The 27,781-nt window shown below is 40.0% G+C and overlaps 1 protein-coding gene across 1 annotated transcript in view; it reads right to left on the bottom strand.

Annotated features, from left to right (window-relative positions):
* Positions 1-4,252: 4,252 nt before the first annotated feature.
* Positions 4,253-27,781, bottom strand: part of smg5 (SMG5 nonsense mediated mRNA decay factor) — a 37,983-nt gene continuing 14,454 nt past the window's right edge. The window contains exons 4-22 of the mRNA XM_062029196.1: positions 26,206-26,362; positions 24,631-24,720; positions 24,468-24,557; positions 24,321-24,399; positions 22,476-22,601; positions 20,374-20,442; positions 20,019-20,239; positions 19,794-19,931; positions 15,807-16,688; positions 15,569-15,738; positions 15,403-15,478; positions 15,155-15,330; positions 11,974-12,132; positions 11,849-11,908; positions 11,622-11,781; positions 11,469-11,559; positions 11,319-11,393; positions 7,356-7,494; positions 4,253-5,257 (exon numbers count right to left, since the gene is read on the bottom strand). Of these exons, the coding sequence (XP_061885180.1) occupies positions 5,174-5,257; positions 7,356-7,494; positions 11,319-11,393; positions 11,469-11,559; positions 11,622-11,781; positions 11,849-11,908; positions 11,974-12,132; positions 15,155-15,330; positions 15,403-15,478; positions 15,569-15,738; positions 15,807-16,688; positions 19,794-19,931; positions 20,019-20,239; positions 20,374-20,442; positions 22,476-22,601; positions 24,321-24,399; positions 24,468-24,557; positions 24,631-24,720; positions 26,206-26,362 (3,042 nt within the window). The 3' untranslated portion in view covers positions 4,253-5,173. The remainder of the gene's footprint in view (positions 5,258-7,355; positions 7,495-11,318; positions 11,394-11,468; positions 11,560-11,621; positions 11,782-11,848; positions 11,909-11,973; positions 12,133-15,154; positions 15,331-15,402; positions 15,479-15,568; positions 15,739-15,806; positions 16,689-19,793; positions 19,932-20,018; positions 20,240-20,373; positions 20,443-22,475; positions 22,602-24,320; positions 24,400-24,467; positions 24,558-24,630; positions 24,721-26,205; positions 26,363-27,781) is intronic.

Consider the following 27,781-nt stretch of genomic DNA (forward strand, 5'->3'; position numbering starts at 1 on the left):
GATAAAGTCAAGATTAGAAAATATAACTATGCAAACATTTCTGCCCTGTAAAAAAAAGAGGTTATGACAAGCAGAAAAATCGATGCTTATTTACACTATTTCCCCTAAAATAAACATGAAGCGTTTTACCTGATTACTCGAACCAATTAATCGGTAGTTACTCGAGGACTAAAATACTCGATAGCTACAGCACTAAAAATCCAAATGCTTTAGAATACATTTTTCTGCAGAATGATCTCATACATGAGCGCCATGTGAATACTTGTGGCTGTGCTTTTAATATGAAAGTTTTCTACGTTTCAAACATCTTTCAGTCGCCTCCATCCATCCAGACAGTTAAAAAAAATCCCACAAACATTTTCAGGGACCCAAAAGGGACCCACACATACAAGTGTTCAAATAAGTAACCTATTATTTTACTTTCAACACTTAAATCTCTAAATCAACTTCAGATCTGTCGATTAAAAGTTTTTATTATTTTTTTCCATTGATTTCATGACATTTTTTGTCCTTGAAAATAATGTTTTTATGACAAACACACAAAATATGCAACAATTTCCCCAAAAATATTTGATGTGAAGTAATTGGAGCCGTAAATAGTTCAATAATTCAAAACACATTGATTTTGATGTATTATTATTTTTGAGCAATGACAGTTAAAAAAAAAAATCCCACAAAAAATTTCAGAGACCCAAGAGTCACACTCATTAAAGTGTTAAAAATAAGTAACACTTTTTTTTTTTTTTTACTTTCAACACTAAAATCTTGAAATCAACTTCAGATCTGTTGTTTAAAGGTTTTTTTAAAATTATTTTTCAACTATTTCATGTTTTTTTTGTCACAGAAAACGTTTTAATAGCAAACACAATATATGAAATAATTTCCCCAAAAATATTTCAATGTGGAATATTTGGTGTGAAGTAATTGGAGCCTTAAATAGGTCAATAATTCATAACATTTGATTTTTGATTTATTATTTTTGAACAAAAATTTTAAAAAAAATCTCACAAAAATTCTCAGGGTCCCACTCATTAAAGTGTTAAAAATACACATCCCATTTATTATTTATTTTATTTTATAATCTGTCGATTATAAGTTTTTATAATTTTTCATTGACATGTGTTTTTTATGGCCCTTTTTTGTCATAGAAAACATTGTTTTAATGGCAAACACACAAAATATGCAATTCATCCATCCATCCATTTTCTACCGCTTATTCCCTTCGGGGTCGCGGGGGGCGCTGGAGCCTATCTCCGCTGCAATCGGGCGGAATATTTTCCCCAAAACATTTCAAAGTGGAATAGTTAATGTGAAGTAATTGGAGCCTTAAATAGGTCAAGAATTCATGACATTGATTTTGATTTATTATTATTTTTTGAGCAATGACAGTTTAAAAAAATCCCACTAAAATTCTTAGCCCACTCATAAAAGGGGAAACAATTAACATCTCCAGATCAACTTCAGATATGTCAATTATAAGTTTGTATTATTTTTTTTATTGTATTTCCTGGCCTTTTTTGTCATTGAAAAAAGTTTTTTTTATAGCAAACACGAAATATGCAATATTTTCCCCAAAAATATTTTTAAAAGTGGAATATTTTATGATGTAATTGCAGCCTTAAATATGTAAAAAATTCATAACACTGATTTTGATTCATTATTTTTTTTAAAAAAATGACAGTTTAAGAAAAAAATAGCCTGCATGGTAGATTTGTGTGTTTTGTTAACAACACAAATGTAACTTCTTCTGTTACATTTCACCTGGTTGCTCTTTTATTCCACTACTTTGTTCTTTTTTGTAATAGTATTTTTAGAATCCCGTTAAAAAATTAGCTGCGAGCCGCACTTCGGACAGCCCTGCCACATGTGGATCATCCGCCGACATCACCAATTGTAAAAATGTCACAAGTCAGGCAAACTCCAAACGGCTTGTTTGGGGGAAGTATGGCAAGATTGTTTTATAAATATCTCTGCCACGCTTCCATGCTTTGATTTCACATTTTGGGGATTTATGCAGACCCCAAATACACAAAGGCAAGTACAAACAGGTACAAAAAAGTACCTTTTGCATAATAAGTCCTCTTTAAAGGCCTACTGAAATGAAATTTTCTTATTTAAACGGGGATAGCAGATCCATTCTATGTGTCATACTTGATCATTTCGCGATATTGCCATATTTTTGCTGAAAGGATTTAGTAGAGAACATCGACGATAAAAAAGCCTTGCCTGTACCGGAAGTAGCGTGACGTCAAAGGTTGAAGGTCGCCTCACATTTGCACATTGTTTACACCAGCAGCGTGAGCGATTTGGACCAAGAAAGCGACGATTACCCCATTAATTTGAGCCAGGATGAAAGAAGGGTTAGAGTGCAGTGCAGGACGTATCTTTTTTTGCTCTGACCGTAACTTAGGTACAAGGGCTCATTGGATTCCACACTCTCTCCTTTTTCTATTGTGGATCACGGATTTGTATTTCAAACCACCTCGGATACTATATCCTCTTGAAAATGAGAGTCGAGAACGCGAAATGGACATTCACAGTGACTTTTATCTCCACGACAATACATCGGCGAAGCACTTTAGCTACGGAGCTAACGTGATAGCATCGTGCTTAACTGCATTTAGAAACAGACGAAATAAGCCCCTGACTGGAAGGATAGACAGAATATCAACAATACTACCAAACCCTGTACCTGTAACTACACGGTTAATGCTGTACCGCTCTCATCTGCTCATCACCACCCGTGCTCACCTGCGTTCCAGCGATCGACGGCGCGACGAAGGACTTCACCCGATCATCGATGCGGTCGGCGGCCCGGAGACGGAGAAAGTCAAGGTGAGGACAGCGGCGGCGGGCGTTGTAGCTTTCGACGACACCCCGGCCATCATCAGAGTCGGCAAGAAACATATATTTCCCCAAAGTTACGTACGTGACATGCACATAGCGCCACGCACGTACGGGCAAGCGATCAAATGTTTGGAAGCCAAAGCTGTACTCACGGTAGCGCGTCTGCTATCCAACTCAAAGCCCTCCTGGTTGTGTTGCTGTAGCCAGCCGCTAATACACCGATCCCACCTACAGCTTTCTTCTTTGCCGTCTCTATTGTTAATTGAACAAATTGCAAAAGATTCACCAACACAGATGTCCATAATACTGTGGAATTTAGCGATGAAAACAGACGATTTAAGCTGGCGACCGTGCTATTCCAAAATGTCTCCTTCAACCCTTGACGTTACGCGCAAACGTCATCATACCTAGACCTTTTCAGGCGGAAGTTTCCCGGGAAATTTAAAACTGCACTTTATAAATTAACCCGGCCGTATTGGCATGTGTTGCAATGTTAAGATTTCATCATTGATATATAAACTATCAGACTGCGTGGTCGGTAGTAGTGGGCCTTTAAAGCAGAAAGGTATGCAGAGGAAAAGGTCAAACATATATACAGTGACACCCGGAAAGTATTCACAGCACTTCTTTTTTTTCCAGATTTTGTTATGTTACAGCCTTGTTCCAAAATTTAATTAAATAATTTTTGTCCTCAAAATGGTATCACTTTTTAAGCTTCATGGCAAAGGCTACGTATGAGTATGTACACGTGATTTCTCCGTTTTTTTATTTTTAATAAATTTACAAATTTTTTATTTTTTTTCCCCTCAATTTACCGGTCGATCTACGTTCCCATCCTCACCTATGGTCATGAGCTTTGGGTTATGACCGAAAGGACAAGATCACGGGTACAAGCGGCGGAAATGAGTTTCCTCCGGCGGGTGGCGGGGCTCTCCCTTAGAGATAGGGTGAGAAGCTCTGCCATCCGGGGGGAGCTCAAAGTAAAGCCGCTGCTTCTCCACATCGAGAGGAGCCAGATGAGGTGGTTCAGGCATCTGGTCAGGATGCCACCCGAACGTCTCCCTAGGGAGGTGTTTAGGGCACGTCTGACCGGTAGGAGGCCACGGGGAAGACCCAGGACACGTTGGGAAGACTATGTCTCCCGGCTGGCCTGGGAACGCCTCGGGATCCCCCGGGAAGAGCTGGACGAAGTGGCTGGGGAGAGGGAAGTCTGGGTTTCCCTGCTTAGGCTGCTGCCCCCGCGACCCGACCTTGGATAAGCGGAAGAAGATGGATGGATGGATGGACAAACATTTTTTTTTTACATCATTATAATGTGTAGAATTGTGAGGACAAAAATGAATGGGTTCCATTTTGGAATGAGGCTGTAACATAAGAAAATGGGGGAAAAGCACTGTATGAATTGGAAAAAAAGACAGTTGAATTCTTCGAATGATTCTTTAATTGTTCACTGCATGGCCACACACGTTTGCTAATTTGTTTGATTTTGCACTGCGCAAGATGGGACAGTTACTATGGAGACCGTGATGTACAGCTAGGTGACAAAGAGGTCCACAGTCCTCTTGTAGGCGTGACACCTTGATAAACCCATGGCACTGTTCAACGTTTCCCCTCACACATTCTTGCACAACGGAGCGGACCAAACTAAACGAACACCGTGCTTTGGGTAGAAAAATAAAACCCGGATTAAAAGCTCTTATGAAGTCGTCGTTGTACAGCGCAGGACATGAGAACGACCGCAAACAGTTCCAAGAGAGAGGAGAGTGTACCTCTCGTTATAACACTTCCTGGAGGCCTTCTGGTGCGGACCACAGCCTGTGGGTTTGTGGGGGGGCTTCAGGGTGTCTCCCTCGGAAACGTCGTCGTCAAGCTCGCCCGGCTAGACTTTGTCAGAAAAAAAAGGTGAAGGAGAAGACACCTAAATGAATGAGAGTGTTTGAGCGTCTCTCCGCATCAGGAATCTTCTGCTAGCATGTACTCTGCGTGCCTGCTCGGGATGGAACCATAGCGTCACCCGCTTTGCTTCGCCTCCCCACCCCCCTCCGATGCCGTTCTCACCCCGACCACTAGGGGGTCGGGCTCTTTAACGCTACTGTTTCTTTTTTTTTTTTGTCCTCCACCGACTCTCCGAGCCTGAACTCTTTCCATCCATCCACCTTCACGTTGACTTGTTCGGTTTGCCGTTGGAGACGCAGGTACACACAGAGCGAGAGAGAGGGGGAGAGAGAGAGAGAGAAAGAGGGAGAGAGAGAAAGAGAGAGAAAGAGCGATTGTTGTGATCCATCAGATGTTCGCAGCGCCGACAGCCGCCCTCCCTTTTTGCACCTCAGCCGATTTCCTTCCACTGTCGGTAGAACTCCACGATGTTCTTCAGCTCCATGCCCGCCGAGCCCGCTGCCTGGACGGCTGACTGAGAGGACGACAAAAACGGCGTTTAACAGGAAGGTCTGAGAACAAAGCCCACCTTTCTATTAGGGATGTAACGTACACACAAATACACATACAGTCGTGGTTAAAAGTTTACATACACTTGTAAAGAACATAATGTCATGGCTGTCTTGAATTTCCAATAATTTCTACAACTCTTATTTTTTTGTGATAGAGTGATTGGAGCACATACTTGTTGGTCACAAAAAACATTCATGAAGTTTGGTTCTTTTACAAATTTATTATGGGTCTATTGAAAATGTGACCAAATCTGCTGGGTCAAAAGTATACATACAGCAATGTTAATATTTGGTTACATGTCCCTTGGCAAGTTTCACCGCAATAAGGCGCTTTTTGTAGCCATCCACAAGCTTCTGGTTGAATTTTTGACCACTCCTCTTGACAAAATTGGTGCACTTCAGCTAAATTTGTTGGTTTTCTGACGTGGACTTGTTTCTTCAGCATTGTCCACACGTTTATGTCAGGACTTTTGGAAGGCCATTCTAAAACCTTAATTCTAGCCTGATTTAGCCATTCCTTTACCACTTTTGACGTGTGTTTGGGGTCATTGTCCTGTTGGAACACCCAACTGCGCCCAAGACCCAACCTCCGGGCTGATGATTTTAGGTTGTCCTGAAGAATTTGGAGATAATCCTCATTTTTCATTGTCCAATTTACTCTCTGTAAAGCATCAGTTCCATTGGCAGCAAAACAGGCCCACAGCATAATACTACCACCACCATGCTTGATGGTAGGGGTGGTGTTCCTGGGATTAAAGGCCTCACCTTTTCTCCTCCAAACATATTGCTGGGTATTGTGGCCAAACAGCTCAATTGTTGTTTTGCAGATCATTCACAATCCTTATATAAGACAACACCACATGTTTTTCCTTTTTTATGCATTCTAAATTGTGAATAAACACTAGCAAGAGTCAGCTCAGAATGGAGCTAATTGGAAGTTTTTTATAAAGCGTTCTAAAAACATACAAAAACATCCATCAATGTTTTATATACATGCTGTAAGTATATATGTAATGTAGTAACATTCATAAGAACATGTAATATTTACATATTTTGATCATTTTAAGCACACGGCGGCGTATTACAACTTTCGATTTTTCCTTCAACAACAATACTACTAATCATGGCAGGCTTGATGAGAGACAACAAAGACTAGTTTAGGAAACATGATGATCCAGAAACTTCCATTTTTGATCCTGAATATAAGGAGGATGATCTACAAGTTTTAGAAGCTGTGTGCTAAACAGATGCAGCTTTAGTGAAACACTAACCATCATGTAGCAGTATTGCTAAACAAGATATACAAACATTTAAAAACAATCACTTACTGTACAATGTCTGCTCTCACTGAGATAAAGACTGATGGCACATTTACATCTTCCCCTTTACATGAAGAAATAAACATAACCTTCACGCAAATTTAAAAAAAAAAAAAGCATAAAAGTTGCATCTTTTTCACCATCTACGGGTCTAAGTTGGATGTCAAAGTTGACCAACTTGTGGGTTTATGTCCACAGCCTTCCACTATCCAAGTGAAAGGCATGATTTATAATCCAGAATTAACTTTCACCAACTCAGAGGCCATGCAACAGCTCAAAATGTAAATTTAGCAACATAAACTAGTTCGCTGCTAAAATAGTCTGCGTTAGCGCTTATATTAACTATATCTCTAATACTTGGTTAATATTCAGGTCACAACATATAAATGGGGTATTGTTGGCACTTTTTGAATTTTTTTTTTTTTAGACAGTTTTATGGGCGCAATAGAGTACCGGTACTCTCATTAGCTGCATTGTTAGCCACATTTTACTACCCATATTTTACAATTTAGAATGCATAAAACTAATAAAAACATATGTGCTCTTGAGTTACATAAGGATTGTTAATGATAGGCAAACTTCCCCAAAAGTGCAGTTCCCCTTTAAGGTCCAGTGGTCCAGCAGGGTGCTAAAAAAACAAGTGATTTGGTCCCACTTTTGAAGACACAAACTGGACCAGTGGATGGTGAGGTTGAAGTCTAAATCTAAATGTAAATCTTAAATCTATATATCTATATCTGACCTTCATTGCTGCGGAGCGACTGCAAAGCTCATCCACTTGATGGCCAGTGAGGAGCATCACCATGCCGGCCGTGTCGTCGTCTCCGTTGCTCTGGGAGACGGTCAGTTGACGGCAGCTGTCCACCATCTTGTACATGTGCCTGGTGGCCAAAAGAGGAACCCAACAGATAGGGGCGTGGTCAAGAACAAAACGAATGCCAAAGGCATCAATCAAATCGAGGGTGTTTTCAAATTACATTGGTATTTTTCGGATTATAAGTCGCAGTTTTTTTGGAATAGTTAGGCGACATATACTCCGGAGCGACTTATGTGCGAAATTAATAACACATTACCGTAAAATATCAAATAATATTATTTATCGAATTCACGGAAGAGACGAAGCAAATGTCCGCAATCGTCACACACACGTCAGCAATCGTCATACACACGTCAACCAATAAGAATTCGACGGGGGAGGGGAATGGGATGCTAACTGCTATATGCTACTGCCGTAGCTATTAAAATGGCTATGGCATAAGTTACCGCCAACATTGGCGGTAACTTATAAAAATTTCCTGATCGGATTTAGCGATTAGGAGTGACAGATTGTTTGGTAAATGTATAGCATGTTCTATATGTTATAGTTATTTAAATGACTCTTACCATAATATGTTACGTTAACATACCAGGCACATTCTCAGTTGGTTATTTATGCGTCATATAACGTACACTTATTCAGCCTGTTGTTCACTATTCTTTATTTATCTTAAATTGCCTTTCAAATGTCTATTCTTGGTGTTGGGTTTTATCAAATAAATTTCCCCCAAAAATGCGACATATACTCGAGTGCGACGTATATATGTTTTTTTCCTTCTTTATTATGCATTTTCGGCCAGTGCGACGTATACTCCGGAGCTTCTACTTCCGTGGAGTCTCAATGTGCGATTAAAAGCGCAATGCAAAATATTTGATGTTGCAGTTTCATTTTGAACGTGCTCCTAGCGTCCTTCCGTCAGTTGCTGGGACAGAGTCACCATGCAGCAGGCGATGTGTCGTGAACGTTGCCACAACTCGTTTATAAAGTCTGTACTTTGTTGACTGGGATGCTCACCTGTCCTTTAATTAACTGCTAACATTGTTAGTGTTCCAATAACATGGTGTATAATTAATTCTTATACGACAGATTTCTGCTCGAACTCTCAATGGATGTGTCCAGATACAGCATCTACGTGTACACACATTAGTATGTGTAAATGTAACTTAAAAAATACCTCTCTATGAAAATGTAAAAGAGATAAAGGCATCATGTAATAAAAAAGCTGACACACTGATACTATTAATGAACAAAAACGCAAATATTTGTCTTTAAATAGATCTAAAATCTAAATCATTTTCATTAGATATTACAAATTACATGATGGCGTTCACACCCCAAAACTGTTTTACCAAATATTATGAATAATCATGATTAATAATCGTGATTTCAATATTGATAAAAATAATCTTAATGACTATTTTGGCCCTAATCATGCAGTCTATGTGTAAGACTTGACCTCATATATGAACACTATTTTTATCTACAGTATTTTTCGGACTATAAGTCGCAGTTTTTTTTCATAGTTTATACTCAGGAGCGACTTATGTGTGAAATTATTAACACACTGCCCTAAAATAACAAATAATATTATTTAGCTCATTCACGTAAGAGACTAGACGTATAAGATTTCATGGGATTTAGCGATTAGGAGTGACAGATTGTTTGGTAAACGTATAGCATGTTCTATATGTTATAGTTATTTGAATGACTCTTACCATAATATGTTACGTTAACATACCAGGCACGTTCTCAGTTGGTTATTTATGCGTCATATACGTACACTTATTCAGCCTGTTGTTCACTAATCTTTATTTATTTTAAATTGCCTTTCAAATGTCTATTCTTGGTGTTGGGTTTTATCAAATAAATTTCCCCAAAAAACTCCAGTGCGACTTATATATGTTTTTCCCTTCTTTATAATGCATTTTCGGCCGGTGCAACTTATACTCCGGAGCGACTTATACTCCGAAAAATACGGTATATGGACAAAAAGTGCATTTACATCTTATGTCAAAAGAATGTCATCTTGCGAAATTTTCACATTTATTTATAGTATTATTTTTTTTCTGCCATATCAATTTGTTTATACCGCTCGTGTTGCTTTCATATGCACATTCAACTTTGTACTTGGGGTACATATATACATTTTGAATGTGTTTGTGGTTTTTTCAAAATAAAACTTGGTTAAAGGGATTCAAGACTACAAACTGTTTCTGTTTTCCTAAACTTTGAACCCTGCGGCTTATAAAACGGTGCGGTTTATTGAAGGATTTTTCTTCGTTGACGGCGAATAAAGTAAATAGTTTAAAAAAACAAGCAAAGACACTGAAGAGGTGTATTATTGTTTGTGCTACGTCGCCATATTTTGGACAAGTTTGCTCAGCGCAGGTGCTGCAGTGCTCCTTTTAAGAGCTTTGAACCGGAAGTAGAAGTGCTGTTCCGCCTTCTAGTTGTCCATAGCGTTTCTACTCGTATGGATTCTTCATTTATCACTCCAAGCAACGTTTGTAAGTTTTACAATATAACTAAAACAGTTCTTGCTTACTAAACTGTCCTATGTGTGATGTATGTAGGAGTGTTTTCATGCATATTTGTACTTGCTATCGTAATGCAATCAAGCTAGCGTCGTTAGCATCGGCTAATATGCTAACACGTTTACCAGTGTCTGTGTTAGTATTATTAATTTACAATTACATTATTTTGTATTGTTTCAGTTTCACAAATTCCTCAGTAAATTCACCGAAACGTCACCGTGGCGTTGAGTCTGTTTAGCTGATTGGATAAATAGCTTGCGCAGCTAGTGGGTCCATAACGATGACTTCTGTTTTGTTTGATCAGTCGTTTTACTGCAGTGTTACAGACACCGTTTGAAAACAAATAAGGTATGTAACTAAACATTTATGAAATATTATCTGTGTAAATAACTCATTTGACAATGTATATCCATCTATCCATTTTCTACCGCTTGTCCCTTATCTGTGGCTTATAGTTCGGTGCAGCTAATATATGGAGAAACATATTTTTTTTAATTTAGTGTGTGCGGCTTATGCGCTCTATTGTCCGGAAAATACGGTATTCTCTGAATTTTTTTACTAATAAAAAATACAAATATCATGCTAATCACTAGTATCGATCATATACTGCTACTGCCCTTGGTATCAACAGAATCGATTTATGGATCTATCTACCCTCCTCTTTGTCCGCCTGCACATGGCAAGAACAGGTTACCCATGTTGCTTTTGTATAATCCTCTTTCTCGGCTCTTACTAATCTAGGTGTTCATTTCCTGCTAGGGTTGGTTAATTTTCTCCAGAATGGCCCCTCGCTCTTCCAAAGCAAACACGCAGACACGTTTATCCCCTGTCCCCCTCCTTATTCCCTTTCCCTCCCACTGTCTGCTCCTTTCACGACAGTTCTCTGCCATTGTTAATGTGTGTGCATTTTACTTGTTAAAAGTTTATTATTGTAGCAATATGGTTGTAGGATTTTTGTGATTTTAGTTGTGAGAGGGCCCCATAGGGACTTCTGTTTATGAGCTTTTTTTATTACGTTGCTCCATTATGTTTGATCGATATACAGCACTGTATATCACTTTATATTGTGTTCCAAGTGTACAAACCTTCACGAGAATATGGACTTTTGTTGAGGCTGGAAGCCATTATTCATATTTACATTGTTTCTTATGGGGAACTCTGCTTCACTATACAAACTTTTCTATTTACCAACCATGTTCAAGAACCAATTAAGTTTGTAAATGAAGGTTCCGCTGAATACAGAGCTGTTCTTTGAAGTGGTGTACCATTTTATTGTCCTCTTTTTGATATATGCTTGACTCCTCATTCTTCATTTTATGGTTGGAGATGCTCCGTATGATAGCATGATACATACCAGGCATCGATGTCCTGGCGTTTCAGCTTATCCCGTTCAAAACTTCGACCGGACTCCTTCTGGCAGCGGATGTACCTGTACGGTAACAAAAACTCGGTGTCGGTGTCACATGTCAGAGAAGAAAATAAACAAACTGTATTCATCGTGTACCGGTTGCCTTTGCGGAACTCAGACTCCAAAAAGCGGATGCTGTCCCGCGCGCCGGCGTTCTCCTTCTTGAGTCGGTCGAGTCCATCAATCACTGCGACATGAGGACATACTAAGCATATCAGGACTCAAGTGGATCCAAATCAGCGTGCTGACCTGTTCTTGGGATGATGATGATGAAGCAGCCGCTGCCCGCCAAATGCCGGATGATGCTAAGATTCTGGCACAGAGCGGCCGTATCGGGCACCAGGTAGGGAGAAATGGACGACTGGGCCTTGGGTTGCTGAAGACTTCCCTCTAGCTGCGACACCTCCAACTGCAAGGAGGAAAGCAGTCCATCCATGTCCTGAACTGCATTTTAAAAAGTGCCGTTATGTCCACACCTGGAGTCGAAGCTGGGCCATGTCCCGCATCAGTCGATTTCTGCGAGCCTCCTCCTCCGCCTGGATATTTGACAAGCAGAAAGCTTAAATAGAACCAACGTGTTTATTGAGAAAGCGTCGCTCACCATTCGGAACTGGGCCTTCGCCTGCTGCACCAGATTGTCGGGCTGCGACTGGCTGACACTGGTGAAGATGCCTGCCTCCGGGTTGAAGTGCAGCACGTTGCCCTGGAGACTGGTGAGGAAGTGGCCAAAACTGCGAATGCAACACACTCGCACAATACACTGCGTAGGAGAGAGAGAGAGAGAGAGCAGAATTTTATGGAAAGGGCCGCTTGAGATCAACAAAAAAATAAGTATCGTTTTGCATGTAAAATGTGTGATATCATGTGCGATACAAGCAAACCTGCAGTGTGTTTACTTGTGTGTGATGTCATGTACGATACAAGCAGCCATGCAGCGTGTTTACTTGTGTGTGATATCATGTGCGATACAAGCAGTCCTACAGTGTTTCCTTGTGTGTGATATCATGTGCGATACAAGCAGTCCTGCAGCGTGTTTGTGTGTGATATCACATTTGATACAAGCCATCTTGCAGTGTTTACTTGTGCGTGATATCATGTGAGATACAAACAGTCCTGCAGTGGGTTGACTAACGTGTGATATCATGTGCGATTCAAGCAGTCCTGCAGCATGTTTACTTGTGTGTGTGATATCATGTGAGATACAAGCAGTCCTGCAGCATGTTTACTTGTGTGTGATATCGTGTATGATACAAGCAGTCCTGTGTATTTACTTGTGTGTAATATCATGTGCAATACAAGCAGTCCTACAAACGTGGTTTACTTGTGTGTGATATTACGTTTGATACAAGCCGTCCTGCAGAGTGTTTACTTGTGTGTGATGTCATGTGAGAAACAAGCAGTCCGAGCAGTGAGTTGACTTGTGTGTGATATCATGTCCGATACAACTAGTCCTGGCAGCGTGTTTGCTTGTGTGTGATATGTGCGATACAAGCAGTCTTGCAGCATGTTGACTTGTGTGTGATATCATGTGCGATACACGCAGTCCTGCAGCATGTTTACTTGTGTGTAATATAATGTGCGATACAAGCAAACCTGCAGCGTGTTGACTTGTGTGTGATATCATGTGCGACACAAGCAGTCCTGCAGCGTGTTTACTTGTGTGTGATATAATGTGCGATAAAAGTAGTCCTGTAGTGTGTTTACTTGTGTGTGTGATATCGTGTGCGATACAAGCAGTCCTGCAGCGTGTTTACTTGTACAGCCAGTTAACATTTAAATGTTCTCCAATAGGCACACCTTTTCTTCTATTTTACTAAAGTCATTTACAAAAAGGTAAACATGCTAGGCGAGAGGCTACTAGGAGCGAGCAGCTACACAGCAGCTAAGCACATAATAGCACACAAGCTAGACATACATAATCATTGAACAGCAGATTTGTCAATATAAACAAGTATCAAATATTTATATTTGCATATTACTTACACGTAGTCTCCAAGGCAGAAGCGTATTAGAAGGTATCCAGTATCACACGTGTCTGCATCATTCAACTTACTGCGTCATTAGCTTAATTAAATAGATCATTGTGACCGTCAGGTGTTCTATCCTTATAAACCCTGTATATATAGAAATGCATATAGCTGCAGCCAGCAGTCATCTCAGAAGATCCTTGGGTGCTGGAATGTCAATCAAGTGACGTTTTTAGGTCTATTTTTTAAATGTCTGGCTATTGACCAACACCCCCCTCCAGGATCGACCTAATGGGCACCCGTGGTGTATAGTATATCTTTACATAACTTGTCATTTTCTTTCATGAGCATCTTGGGCATCTTTACAAAGTTTACATAACATGAGTTTTTGCCGTTTACATTATTTGTTGCTCTATTTTATCTATGTTTTTACATAAGGTGTTCATTTTAGCAATCTTTGTATACGAGTGCTTTTACTGTACGTGTGCTGCTACCTGCTGCTAGAATTTGAATTTCCCTGAGGGACCTTTCCCAAACAATTAATAAAGTTATATCTCTCTATCTTTCTTGCGAAAAAACAAAGATAGTATAAGTCCATTCCAGACATAATTACAAGGGGTGTCCAAAAAATATAGATTTTCGATTGAATCGCGATTCTTATTTGTAACGATTGTTAATCGTTTAAATTTTTTTTTAAAGAAATCTAAAAAAATATTTATACAGAAATTAAAATATTTTTTATCTTTTAAAAATAATAATTATATTAAAAATAAAACAACAAAAATAAAATGTATCTAATTATTATTATTATTTTTTAAAAAATTTGTCCTGTCCAGCCACTCAGGCAAATCATATTGTTGATGTAGATAAATAATGAAAGTATGTTTGATTCCTACTATCATATCGGCCAATACTCAGAGCTCCAATATTGCTATCGTATCAAGACATCCCTAATTTTGACAACAGTTTTTCATATGAGACTACATGTTAAACACGGCAATCTATTAAATTGATGCAACAAATGAATGTCATCTTTAAGCCTTTTCGAATCCTGTAACATACACTGAAATTCCTGAAAAATTAAATCTAACAAATTATGAGAAATACAGTAAGTATCCACTGAACATTTTGGCCTTTGATTAAAAACATTTATACATACACTTGTGCATATAATCACGTTTCATCAAACATATATTAACATTGTTTCCCCATGGGGAAACTGGGTAGAACACAGCACACTGATGAAGCTTAACCTATTTTTTACTATAACAATCTACAAGGTTAACACAGTTTGTTTCTTTCTTCCCCTCCATTTATCTGCTTTCTTTTGCAATTCTAGTTATCATTACATATATGTATTGTTGCATTATAAACTATTGTATTGTTGATAATACAGGTAATTATTATTATTCATTATCAATAGTGCTATTTCCTTTGATGTTTGTATTCCTCCATTTGTAGTGCAATGATGTTCATTGTCATTTCTGTGTTATTAATATTTATTTCACTAACTGGCTCTTTGCTATAATTTTTTGTATCATATTTGTACATATCGTATTTGCTGATGTTTTTGTCTCTCTGTCTTATTCCCCTCTTGTACCTGCAATTTCCCCCTCTGTATGATTTGCGCATCTACATCAACAATATGATTTGCCTTAGTTGCTAAACAGGACAAAAATACAAACATTTACTGGAAAAAGTTGCTCATGACTCACTAGCGCCTCTCGAGGAACACAGTTGTATTACAGTCTGCTGAGCACTGGTGACAGAAACAACGGATGCGTGTGTGTGTGTTTGGTATCGACATGTGTGCACCTCCTGTAACGGGCTGAGGGAGGTGCTGTGGCGAGCAAAGTCGAGGTGGCAATGAGCAACTCCGAGAGCAGGCAAGTGTCGCAGCGCCACGTCCTCGGGCAGCAGCAGAGTCTGAACCAAAGCTGGCCGCTCGCACTCGTTGAGCAGCTCCGTCACGTCCGGGTCGAGGTCGACCTCTGAGAAGTACACGTCAGCAGGGTATGTGAAGTGGCGAAGCTAACGCATAGTGCAGACAGGCAGCAACTCACCGGCCTCCAGCATCCTGTTGCCATCTGGAAGCAGGTTGAGGAGCACAGACAGTCGGTTCCAGAGGCTCTGAGAACTCTGCAGAGAGCAAAGATTATTTCTTGACAGCTGCACTCGACGAGGGTAAGGGTTGGTTGGTGGGGGGAACACAGACTGGCGTGCCCTCACCTGTGCACACATGAGGATGATGTCGGTGTTGGTTCTGAGCCAGTCGATGAAGACCTTCACCACCTGGATTAAGCCCTGATTGGTCAGGATCTCCAGCTTCTCCAGCAGCGTCTTCTCACTGTGCACAGATTGCACACTGTGCTGGCTGCCTTCTGCGTCCGAGTCCACGTCTGACAGAGGAAATTCAATCCCGTAGTTGGAATGCTTCTAAAATACTTCTAAAAAGGAGCAACATTACCATTTTCATTTGTTCCATTGGGGGCACTCTGGTTGTCATCGCAGGTGGAGTCCATGGCAGTGGGTGGGGTCTCCTGGGGTGGAGGGGTGGAGTGGTTGGCGGAGGCAGGAGCACCGGAAGCAGCTTGAGGCCTGAGGAGCTTGTTGCTGAAGGTGGGCGCCAGGCGGAAGCAGCGCTTTGCTTGGAAGAGCTGAGAGGACATGGCCTGAAGGTTGCTGCTGATGCTGGCCTCGTTCGCCACCGGGGGCCCGTTGGTGGTGGGGGGTGTGTCGACGCTCCTGTCCCCGCCCTCCTCCTTGGGTTGCTCTTCGTTTTCTTCTTCGTCCTGGTGCTCTGGGGCTTGGACCTCGTGGTTGTCGCAGTTCTCCGAGTCGTCAATGTCCTCCAGGTCCGAGCGGGACTCCTGGCTGTTCATGTCCGAGTCGGTCTCCACGTCGAAAGCCGTCCCGCCTTCTTCCTCCTCCTCTGAGCCACTCCCCCAGCAGCCCTCCTCGCCCAGCGGGTTGTTCTTCACCTCTTTACGGAGCGTAGACTGCTCGGGCGGCACGCCGGGCGGTGGGCGACCGGCTGAAGCGGCGCAGTCTCTCGTCGTCGCTGCCTCCTCCTCTTCTTCATCGTCGTCTTCGCTCTCAAAGCCTTCGCTCAGGTCGCTCTCGTCTTCCTCCCCTCGGTGGTCTTTGCGGCCACAGCGGCGCCTGCGTAGCCGAGAGAGGCGGGTGTACTTCTTCTTCTGCTTCTGTTTTTCCTCGTCTTCCACGCCGCTGTTCTTCTTGGCACCGACTTCGTTCTGCTCTTCCTCATCCTCTCGCTCCAGGGATCCGTTCTGCAGAGGCCTCTCTTCAGACCCATCAGCAGGCAAAGCCTCCCTCGTCTCCAGGTCATCTAGAGGTGGAAAAAAGGATCACTCGCTGAATTGGGTAATTTAAAAAAAAAAACGCAGCATGCTCCATTTCTCAGTACAGGGAAAGTTCAAATTTATCATCGTGGTTGGATTTATAAAATTAAAAATAAAAAGGCTTGAGACACACCTTTTTAAATCAGGCTTTTTCTTGATCATGTTAAATTATTGTTTATTTTCATAAGTAATGCCAAACTATTAATCGATTTAAACTGTTATACAAACATTGGGTCTGGTTAAAATATAAAGATGAGGGTCTTTAATATGAATTGCTGTTGTACTCTGTCTCATAGTGTTAGCATGTGCTCAAAGTTTCCTTCCCATCATTAATATATTGTCTATTACCATTGTTAGTAATGTTCATTCTTCTTACATTGTTGCTACAAATTATTGTTACAGTGTAATAATTACCTGTGGTAATGCCACCATGATATAACATTTGTATTATAATCCTTGAACAACGTAACAGAGAAACTCAATGCATTAATCACTGAATGGAGAACTGGGAGTGGGATTAAACGAGTTATCTTCTTCCCACTCCCTTTCATGCAAAACTGGATCGTCACGTTTACATATTGTACATTCCCTTTTGCATTATATGAATTGATATTATCATATGTTGTCTACCTTGTACTTTTTCTGTGTCATTGCCTAAAATAAATTAAATGAATGAACAAAATTATTTAATGTGTTTTCTATCTTAATTACTAATATTACTACTATTATTCTCTCAATGTTATGTTTTAATAATTTATTAATGTATTATTTATATTTAATTTTTTACATAAATTGTATCATATTTTTTATAAACATTTTTAGATGGCGTTAATTTGAGTTATTCTCCAGTGTGGACGCCCCAAAGGTGCCGTTTTTCCTCAAATCCTCAGTGCTATGCCTCGTTTTTGATTTTGCTTTATTGTCAATATTTCTGTGTGTGTGTGTGTGTGTGTGTGTAAGTGTTTTCTTCTTTTCTTCTATTTTGTTTGTACAGCACTTTGTGTTTGCCACTTGCCTGTGTATGAAAAGTGCCATATAAATAAAGTTGGATTTGAAAAAAGGGACTGCAAAGAGATGAAGGGTGTACTCACTCAGACTCTTGTGCTTGTACCATCCCTTCTACAGCTATTTATCATTTGTCTTATTTGGAATCGTTCGGATTATATGTATTTTGTGCAAGGTTGTAGGGCAATCTATGCTTCTTACGATCATAAAAATATTATACTCAAAGGGTTCCTGAGCTTGTAACGGTGAAAGGGATAAGTAATGAGTGATAAAAGAGCATGTCTACTATCAGTTTGGGATCTCACCATGGTTGATACTTTTTATTTGACAGTATGCACAATCATTACTCACTAAAATCAACAAAAAAGTAAAGCATTTCCGTGTTAACGTAACCACGGACGGAATCACAGCATTGGCCAATACAACAGAGTCCGCTGTTAAAAGCAGAATATAACAAATGTGAGAGAAATGCTGTCATTATGAGGAGAAGGAACATTTGTTTGGGAAAATAATGTGTCCGGGAACGCTCATTCATCCCCGAAACACGTCCTGAACTAAACGATATGGAGACAGCCACTTGAAACTCGGAAGCTAAAGCTAGCAAGAACAATCCATACACCCGCAACACATCTCATCTGCTTGTATTGTTGTTAACGGAATCATGGGTGTAAGATTAATGTACAAACAGGACAAAAGTCGCAACTTGAGAGGCTCCCTCTTTTTTTTTCTTTTTTAAGTCTTCGTCTTACTTGTCAAGCTCAGAACAGCGGCACACTTCCCCCTTTCAAAATAACAGCGCTGTGTGCAACATCCAGTCTGACTGCGCTAACAAAATAAAGGTTTCAAAAAAGGACCTAACGCAAGCGTAATGTGCTTAAAACACTTTTTAAAACACAATTATTATGCTTTGACTTAAAATATGGGTCAAAATTATCCAAACAAATGTGAGGATTTTTGCATTTTATTAAATATTTACGACACAAAAAGCATACTCTATGGTTGTAATGTTTGCGTAAAAAGTAAATAGAATAAAAAATAAAAAAAAGTAAACTGATTTATATATATTACTTTTTCAACTTTCAATTTATTGTTCTATTATTTTACTTCTTTATTTGTTATTAATTTATATACGTTGTTCTTTTAAATTTTATCTAAAGTTGAGTTTTGGTGGAACAATATATACTTGTGTTTTCAGATGAATAAATAATTATATTTATCGTGATTACTATTTATATTGTTCTAAGTACACTTCAGCAAAACATTGTGTTTTTATTATCATTAAAGAAAACACAATAAGAAATATAGATAAACTTACAACAAATAACTATTAACATTATTTTTTTAATATGCAACAGAAAATATTTAAAGTGCATAAATTAAAAAATGTAATCCTTATTTTTAAATTTAAAAAAATAAAAAGAAAAAAAAAATATATATATATAAAATTAAATCCTTATATAAACAACCGAAGATTTAAATTATTTGATACTGAAAAATCAAATCAAATAACTATACTATAATAATAAATTGTAATTGATCATCAAAACAATGGAAACAATAATATAAATAAACATTTACAGAATTTTTATGTGTAAATAACTCATTTCACAACGTATATATCTGCAGTTGTGCGGCTAATACATGGAATAATATACAATTTTTTTTATTTAGTGGGTGCGGCTTATATACCAGTGCGCTCTAGAGTCCGGAAAATACGGTACATCCAATGATGGCTAATGTCAGTAGCTAAACTCTGCCAAACCGTTATCATAAGCTGACAACACCCAAAGCTAGAGTGTGTGTGTTTCTTTTGTGCTGAAAGCCGGACGGAGGCACGGTAAATCGCTCTTTAACACACTGGAACGTTAGCGCCTTCTAAACATCCCATCTAAGTGGGCCCGCACACGGTAGCAGTGACCTCATGTGAGTGCGCCCTCAGACAGACATGTTTGACGAGCACAGAGCATGTTTGTTACAATCATTAGTCAGGTATGCACCACGACACCAGTTACACCCATTTTGCAAAGTCTATGTAGGGGCGACGCATGAACATGTTCACTTGTTCCTACACAGTACTGGGATGTCACCTGTGGCGTCGGTGTTTAGCGGAGGCACCTGGCTCTCCCCTTCCTCCAATTCAGCCTGCAGTCGGATGTTCACGTGGTTGACCAGATGGGAGAACAGCGCTAGTGTAAAGGCAATGGACGCGCTGTACTGCTTTGACCCTATGCAAAAAACATAAGACACACAATTTTGTTTATATCTACAATATCTACCACACGCAAAGTTGATCGCTGTCCAGTTGGTCCCACCTCCTCTCTTCAGGCTGTGCACCACCATCAGGCACGTGACCACCATCTTGAAAACAAGCGTGTCTGGCAGAACAGCGCAGGGGCCCTCGGCGTGCTGCTCTTCCTCCTCCTCGCTGAGGGGGTGGGAGGTGTGAGCTGGCACCGTTGGCAGGTAGAAAAGCACAAGGTTGAAGTCCTCCAGCACCGATTGGCACAGCGAGGTCAGCTCCGCCTCCATCAGGCTTGACACATGAGGGTGACGGGATTAGAAAATGTGCGACCATGGAAACGTAACAGGTTTTTCAGTGCGCTTTACAAAGTTTATTGGCTCATAATCCACTTGTCCCGACTATGAACACACACACCCCCAGCTCACCTGTTCTTGGGCTGCAGCAGACTCTGCAGGTACATGAAGCTCACTAGGAGGCGCTTGATGTCTCTGGACCTGTAGGAGAACAGGGAAGGCATGGTTACATTCATATACAATGCGCTCCATAGGACACCAGCAGCTTTTGTTTACTGTTGCTTTAATGATCTTTTTTACAGCCACTCATTTTGGCGTAGTAAAGTAAATAGGACACAACATTAAGTAGGGTTCCATTCCATTTAGTTTTAGGGGAAGCAGCTCTCTGCCATTGCTCAAGTGTAATGGGAGGTCACATCAATTACTAACGACTATAGAAGGCATCTTTTCTTGCTGTTTGTGATTTTTTTCTGATTGTATTGGTATAGGACTAAGAACTAGAACTTGTTCAAGCCAGTGTAAAGTATCCTAAATCTTTTGCCATTACTACAGATAATAACGTCTAACTCTACACCATGCGCGTCTTCGAAACTCTGTTTGTACATCGCGTTGTGGAGTGTGCATTTGTCTCCGTGGGTGTGTGGTTTTTTTTCGGGCACTCCAATTTCCTCCCACATTCTAAAAATATGTATTTTAGCAATACTGGAGACTATAAATTGTCCACAGATATGAATGTGTGAAGGACTGTTTATAAACAATATATGTGCCTGCAATTGGCCATGCTAATTTGAGTAAGCCTCTCATTGAGCTAGTCTCTTGTACGTTAGCATTAAGCTAGCGGCATTACAGCTCAACCTTCATCCTGCATAATTGTATTGCTTTTTTCAGTTTATTCCAAATGATATTATTAATCTAACGTGATTTCTACATGTATGTGCACTTCATGCGTATAAATAATGTACTTTACTTAGTGTGTACCACCTATGAAGGTTCTCATTCATCTCAGGGCGTTCAATCGTTTGCAACTGGACTGCTTGGTTTGTCTTGGAAGACGTTTCGCCGCTCATCCGAGGAGGCTTCATCAGTTTGTGCTCATAGACTTACATTGGTCAGATCTACTCCAAACGGTCGGTACCAAAACCCAAATATTTATACTCCAAAAAATCTTTAGGGTGGTTAGTTTTAAGGAGAATTCATTGTGAATAATATCAACAAAGCACCCAAAGTTATTCTTTTCAACTGTAATTCAAAGGACTGTTTACATATTTGGCAAACTAAATTGCAACATTCAGGGAGGGCAGAATAAAGTGTAGCCTGTGTTACCTTTTACAATAAGCAACAATTGAAACTGGATTGAACAAAGAGAGCACAATCTACCAAGTCAAATTCCTTTTGTTAAAGCTGATTGTGATTCTGATTCTGATGACATAAGAAAATATTTTTAATATTAATATTATTAATAACACTAATATTTGTTTTTAAATATACATAAAACATTTGTTTAGCCATTTGAAAGAAAATGGATGCAACATTGCAAATCAAAATTATGTCAAATATATATGATGCTATCATATTGACCACACCCCCACCACCGTGTATTTAGTGGGAAACCCTAAGAAAGATAGATGGATAGATAGAGATATATATGTATTTCTTAAACAGATTGTAGTCTTGAGGTGCTCTTTACTTTCAACCTTTGTCCGTTCCTTATTTGGGTATACAGAAACAACAGGATAAATGACAAAATATAACAAAAAATGTGCTACACTGAAATATTAATAATTTGGTCCAATAATATTGAAATACATACATTCCTTTTCATACTTATATAAGAATAACAGACCAAATTAAATGTTATGCAGCCGTAAAAATAGTTCTCTCAAAAATGGTCCTTATTTTCCATAGGTCATAAATATATCAATAATTGTCGCTATCGACTGATATAAAACACCTTTATCGTGATACAGTTTCCAGCTGTATTGCCCAGCCCAAGTGGAAGCTTCTGGAATTTTCGGCTCTACATAAAGCTATGCTTCTGTCTCGAAAATTGAAACTGTAAATATGAGATGCACCACACTGTAACTGTATGCATGTTTACAATACCATAACCATACATAATATTTATAATACAAAGTACTAAACATATAAACACACCCTTTCCCCTTACACAAGCGTCTGAGGTTTTTTCCGTGCCCTGGAAAGATTCCTGACACATACCGAGTGGCATTCCTCACCTCTGTCGAGACGGCGACAGCTTCTTCATTTCCTGCTTCTTCACTTGGTGGTACATCTTGGCCGCTTTGTCAAAGAGGCGCTTCAGGTTGCCATAGGCGCCTTCGAAGGGGGTCTCTGATTGGATACTAGAAGGTAAAAGGTGACATGTCTGTCAAAATGTGGGACTAATAGGTCCTCTATTATGCAATAGTGGCGTTTGGTGGTGTTCTATTAGTAATATGTCCCTAGAGTCCATTGATGAGCACTAAATATGAGAAAATTATATCATCTCCCTCATTTGTTTGCTCCACTCAAATGCTTGCTCATGAGGAAAGGGCTATTTTTTAATGGACAAGATTTACATAAGAATTGTGAATGATAAATCTCATTCATATTTTTGCGTATTTCCAGTATGACTGATCTAATCCAGTATGACTGATCTAATAATATTGTCAGAATGCAGAAGCATTACGACAGTGAAGTAGAATCCAAGGGAATTACAGAAGATGTTCGAAGCGGAATATTCAAAATGGCCGACTGCATTTGTGGCATTTTGTGATGTTTAGACGGTATTTTCACATACTTTGCAGATTGTAAATACGATTGGATATGGTTTAATGGATACAATGAAACACAAATTAGCATATAAAGTCAACTTGTTTTTTACACTCTACTGCTACTTTAAAGCTGCAGACACAGTAGTGGTTAACTAAAAATCACTTTTTAAAGTGTTACATTCCAGCATCAAGGCTTGATTTTGGACAACACACTTTCGAAAAACTACTGTGGGACATTCTTAGACATATTCACAATTTAAATAATAGACCTTTAAAGGCCTACTGAAATTAGTTTTTCTTATTTAAACGGGGATAGCAGATCCATTCTATGTGTCATACTTGATAATTTCGCGATATTGCCATATTTTTGCTGAAAGGATTTAGTAGAGAACATTGACGATAAAGTTTGCAACTTTTGGTCGCTGATAAAAAAAGCCTTGCCTGTACCGGAAGTAGCGTGACGTCACAGGTTGAAGAGCTCCTCACATCTGCACATTGTTTTCAATCATGGACGCCAGCAGCGTGAGCGATTCGGACCGAGAAAGCGACGATTACCCCATTAATTTGAACGAGGATGAAAGATTCGTGGATGAGGAAAGTGAAAGTAAAGGATTAGAGGGCAGTGGAAGTGATTCAGATAGAGAAGATGCTGTGAGAGGCAGGTGGGACCTGATATTCAGCTGGGAATGACTAAAACAGTAAATAAACACAAGACATATATATACTCTATTAGCCACAACACAACCAGGCTTATATTTAATATGCCACAAATTAATCGCGCATAACAAACACCTCCCCCCCCGTCCATATAACCCGCCAATACAACTCAAACACCCGCACAACACACTCAATCCCACAGCCCAAAGTACCTTTCACTTCCGCAAAGTTCATACAGCACATATATTTCCCCAAAGTTACGTATGTGACATGCACATAGCGGCACGCACGGACGGGCAAGCGATCAAATGTTTGAACGAAAGCTGCGTACTCACGGTAGCGCGTCTGCTATCCAACTCAAAGTCCTCCTGGTTGTGTTGCTGTATTGGGAAGTATTGGGACACAATGGTGTCCCAATACTTCCGCACAATCCGTGAAGTCACGCGCAAACGTCATCATACCGAGACGTTTTTCAGCCGGATATTTCCCGGGAAATTTAAAATTGCACTTTATAAGTTAACGCGGCCGTATTGGTATGTGTTGCAATGTTAAGATTTCATCATTGATATATAAACTATCAGACTGCGTGGTCGGTAGTAGTGGGTTTCAGTAGGCCTTTAAGGACAGGAGACCCTGCTAAGCATTACTCACCAGCGTAGATAATAATAGGTGGCTTCAACATTGTAGAACTTGCTTCCTGCAAGAGTTCCCAGCTGGTTGAAAGGCATCCCTGCAGAGGAGAGGCTTCAATATCACCTGAAAATCGAGTACGCCAGTTGGTGTGGGCTAGTCACTCACCCACGTGCGGCATGACAGACAGCGCCTGATGGTAGAACCTCTCGGCCAGATGCTCCGCCTCCACCCCAGCAAGCTCATTTTGGTAGCGAGCTGGAGACGACAGCAGCGCATTGAGAGCCGAAAACACGAGTTTTGATGATTAATTTGTTGATTTAGTACCTACCGAGATCTCCGAGGTAGACGAGGCAGCGATGACAGGCCATCTGCGCCCATTCCATCTCCTTGGGGGAGGCCGACACCGCCTTCTTCCGGCCTGCAGGGAACAAAAAAAAAAAAGAGTTATTGATTCACCTAGAACAGCGGTCGGAAATCCAAAATGTTGAAAGAGCCATCTTGGACCAAAGCAATCTGTTTGGAGCCACAAAAAATTAAAAGCCTTATATAAGTGTTATAATGAAGGCAACACATGAAGTCTATATTAGAATACTATCAAAATGAGGTCATGTGTCACAGGCTGACACAAATCTTCCTTGACAGAAATGTTGAAAAATAATATTTATTCTACACATTTTTACAACATTGGAAAATATTAGTAAAACTTCTCAGTGGGTGAGATAACTCCTGGAAATGACTGGCTTAGAGAGGCCAAAGGTAGACGTGTCTTCTAATGGATTCATTACAATCTTTGCAAGCTGGGTAACGTTTGCTGTGGTCTGGAACAACGCGGCAACGTTTGCTGTGGTCTGGAAAAAAATGGTAATGTTTGTTGTGGTCTAGAACAACACGGCACACAAACAACTATCAGAAATGCAGCCAATATTACATAGAGATAATGTGTCATGAGCAGGGGTGGGAATCTTTGGCCACCTCACGATTTGATTACGATTCAGGAACTAAGATTCGATGAAAAATTTATTATTGATGCATCTTTAATCTATAGATATTGATGCAGTTTTACATTTCTTTTCGTTTCACTAAATACGCGTTTATCACTTGCAACTTTATAAAACAGTGCATTTGTAATAATAAACAGTTATATTAATTCCTATATAAAATGTATGCAAAACTGGAACATAACTGCCCTAAAATAAAGAAGCTGGTGAGGTGGCTTCGCTGAGGTGGCTCGCTGTAGTCAGCCAAATTTTAGAACTGTCTGCATTACTTTATTTACAAAACATAAATCGATTATTGACGTTTTCTAATCGATATTATAATCACCTATGTCTTGAATTGCAATGCATCTAAAAATCGATTTGCCCCACCTCTAGTCATGAGACATGCAAATAAGCAATCAACGGCCTCGTCATTCCGACTAAAGAGCGGAGCTTTACGGGTAAGGTGAAGGGTGTTACACCCGACAAAACATCGGCCCTGGAGGGAACGTCTCCTCCTGCGCTCTTCGACCACAGTCTGGGAGCCGACAAGCAGGACAGATGTAAAACACCTGCATTGCGGCGGCCCTCTGTTTAAAGTGTCACCTTTATTGTTAGTTTTGAAGCCCAAATACCTCCATATTACGCTTCATGCACCCTCGTTATTAACCAGTAAAATTGCTGTTTTTTGCCATTCTTCCCCACCATGATGTTATGCTTGTATGCCCTTTGTATGTGCGTTTAGGCACACTCAACATCATGCGCCTCAGCTCTCAGATGAAAGAACGGTACCGGTACATTTCAAAAGGTAGTATAGTACCGGTCTCAATTAATTAGTATCGCGGTACTTTATTAGTACCGGTATACCGTACAACCCTTGTCCCAGGCAAGACAAAATGTTATGTTCTACTCGTGTGCTCACTGACCTATGAGCGGGTCGGTGACGTGGGTCCAGTCGATGCAGTTCTGCAGCTCCAGCTGATAGTGGGACTGTATGTAGAGCAGAAGGTGCTGATAGAAGCCCACACCAGCAATCAGGTGGGTCCTGTAGGCGCACTCCAGCACGCTGCGGCTGTGGATATGCTGTGGTAAAAAAAATATGACTTACAGGACGGATTTCAACAGATAAAACCGCTCAAAAGATGGCAAGTTAAGTCATTTACAAAAGGTAAACATGCTAGGCTATCAGCTCCTAGGAGCGAGCAGCCACAGAGTAAGACACAAGCTAAACATACGGAAGTGAAGTGAATTATATTTGTATAGCGCTTTTCTCTAGTGACTCAACGCGCTTTTACATAGTCTAACACAATATTTAAGTTACATTTAAACCAGTGTGGGTGGCACTGGGAGCAGGTGGGTAAAGTGACTTGCCCTAGGACACAACGGCAGTGACTAGGATGGCGGAAGCGGGGATTGAACCTGAAACCCTCAAGTTGCTGGCACGGCCACTCTACCAACCGAGCTATACCACCCCCGGAATACGGAATAATCATTGAACAATATTGCGGTGCAAAACAGCACATTTGTCAATATAAATATTATCAAATAATTATAGTTGCATATTACTTACACATACAAAGTCATCAAGGCAGACGCGTATTAGAAAGTATCCAGTGACAAACGTGTCCGCATCATTCAACTTACTGCGTCATCAAATACATTTATTGTGACCGCTTGTTCTCTGAGTAATTATACTTAATCAAACCTTCTCTAACATTCCATACTACAAAAAAATTAAAGTATGTACTATGATTCGTGGTAATATCTTATTGGATTAATATAGCTATCGGCCAATACTCCAGGCACTAGTATTGATATTGTAGCGAAAGTAAAACAAAAAGTTATATCGGGACTAGGGATGGGTACCGTTCACATTTGAATCAATACCGGTACTCAATGGTACCAGTTTACGGTACTTTTGTAAGCATAAATAAATATTATTTAAAAAAATAAAATCCCATTTTTCTATTGCAACATTAAAAAATAAGCCGATTATGATAACTGCTGTTCAATTGTAATCTTGTTTCATTATCACATTTCTGAGCATCATTTGCTATTATACCGCTACGTTGCAATTGCAGTTGCAAGTCCAAGACATTAAATGGCAGTAGTGTATAGTTTATGGTGTGTTGGTCATTTCAGTCGTTGCGCCCTACAAAGTGTTAATACTGTAAGTAATGTACTAATTACACAACAGCTGTTTGATGGCAACATGCATCTTAGTTGTAGTTTGAAGGTGTTGAAATCAAAAAGGTAAAATCGCTAATGCTAGTCAGTAACGTGTCAATAGCAAAGCCAGTGTATATTAGCATCAAGCGAGCGCATTTATATAAAGTGGACATTACTTAACTTACATTGGAGCTTGTTTTTTTTAAGTCAATAAATTTGTTGGCATTGAAAATTACAACATTACCGAGAGGTAGTTTGGCTGATACGATCGGTGCCAAAACAAACACCCCCATTGGTACCCACCCCTAAGCGGGACAATATCTGTCAGCGCCT

The sequence above is a fragment of the Entelurus aequoreus genome, linkage group LG20 (assembly GCF_033978785.1).
Source record: "Entelurus aequoreus isolate RoL-2023_Sb linkage group LG20, RoL_Eaeq_v1.1, whole genome shotgun sequence".
Classification (NCBI taxonomy): domain Eukaryota; kingdom Metazoa; phylum Chordata; class Actinopteri; order Syngnathiformes; family Syngnathidae; genus Entelurus; species Entelurus aequoreus.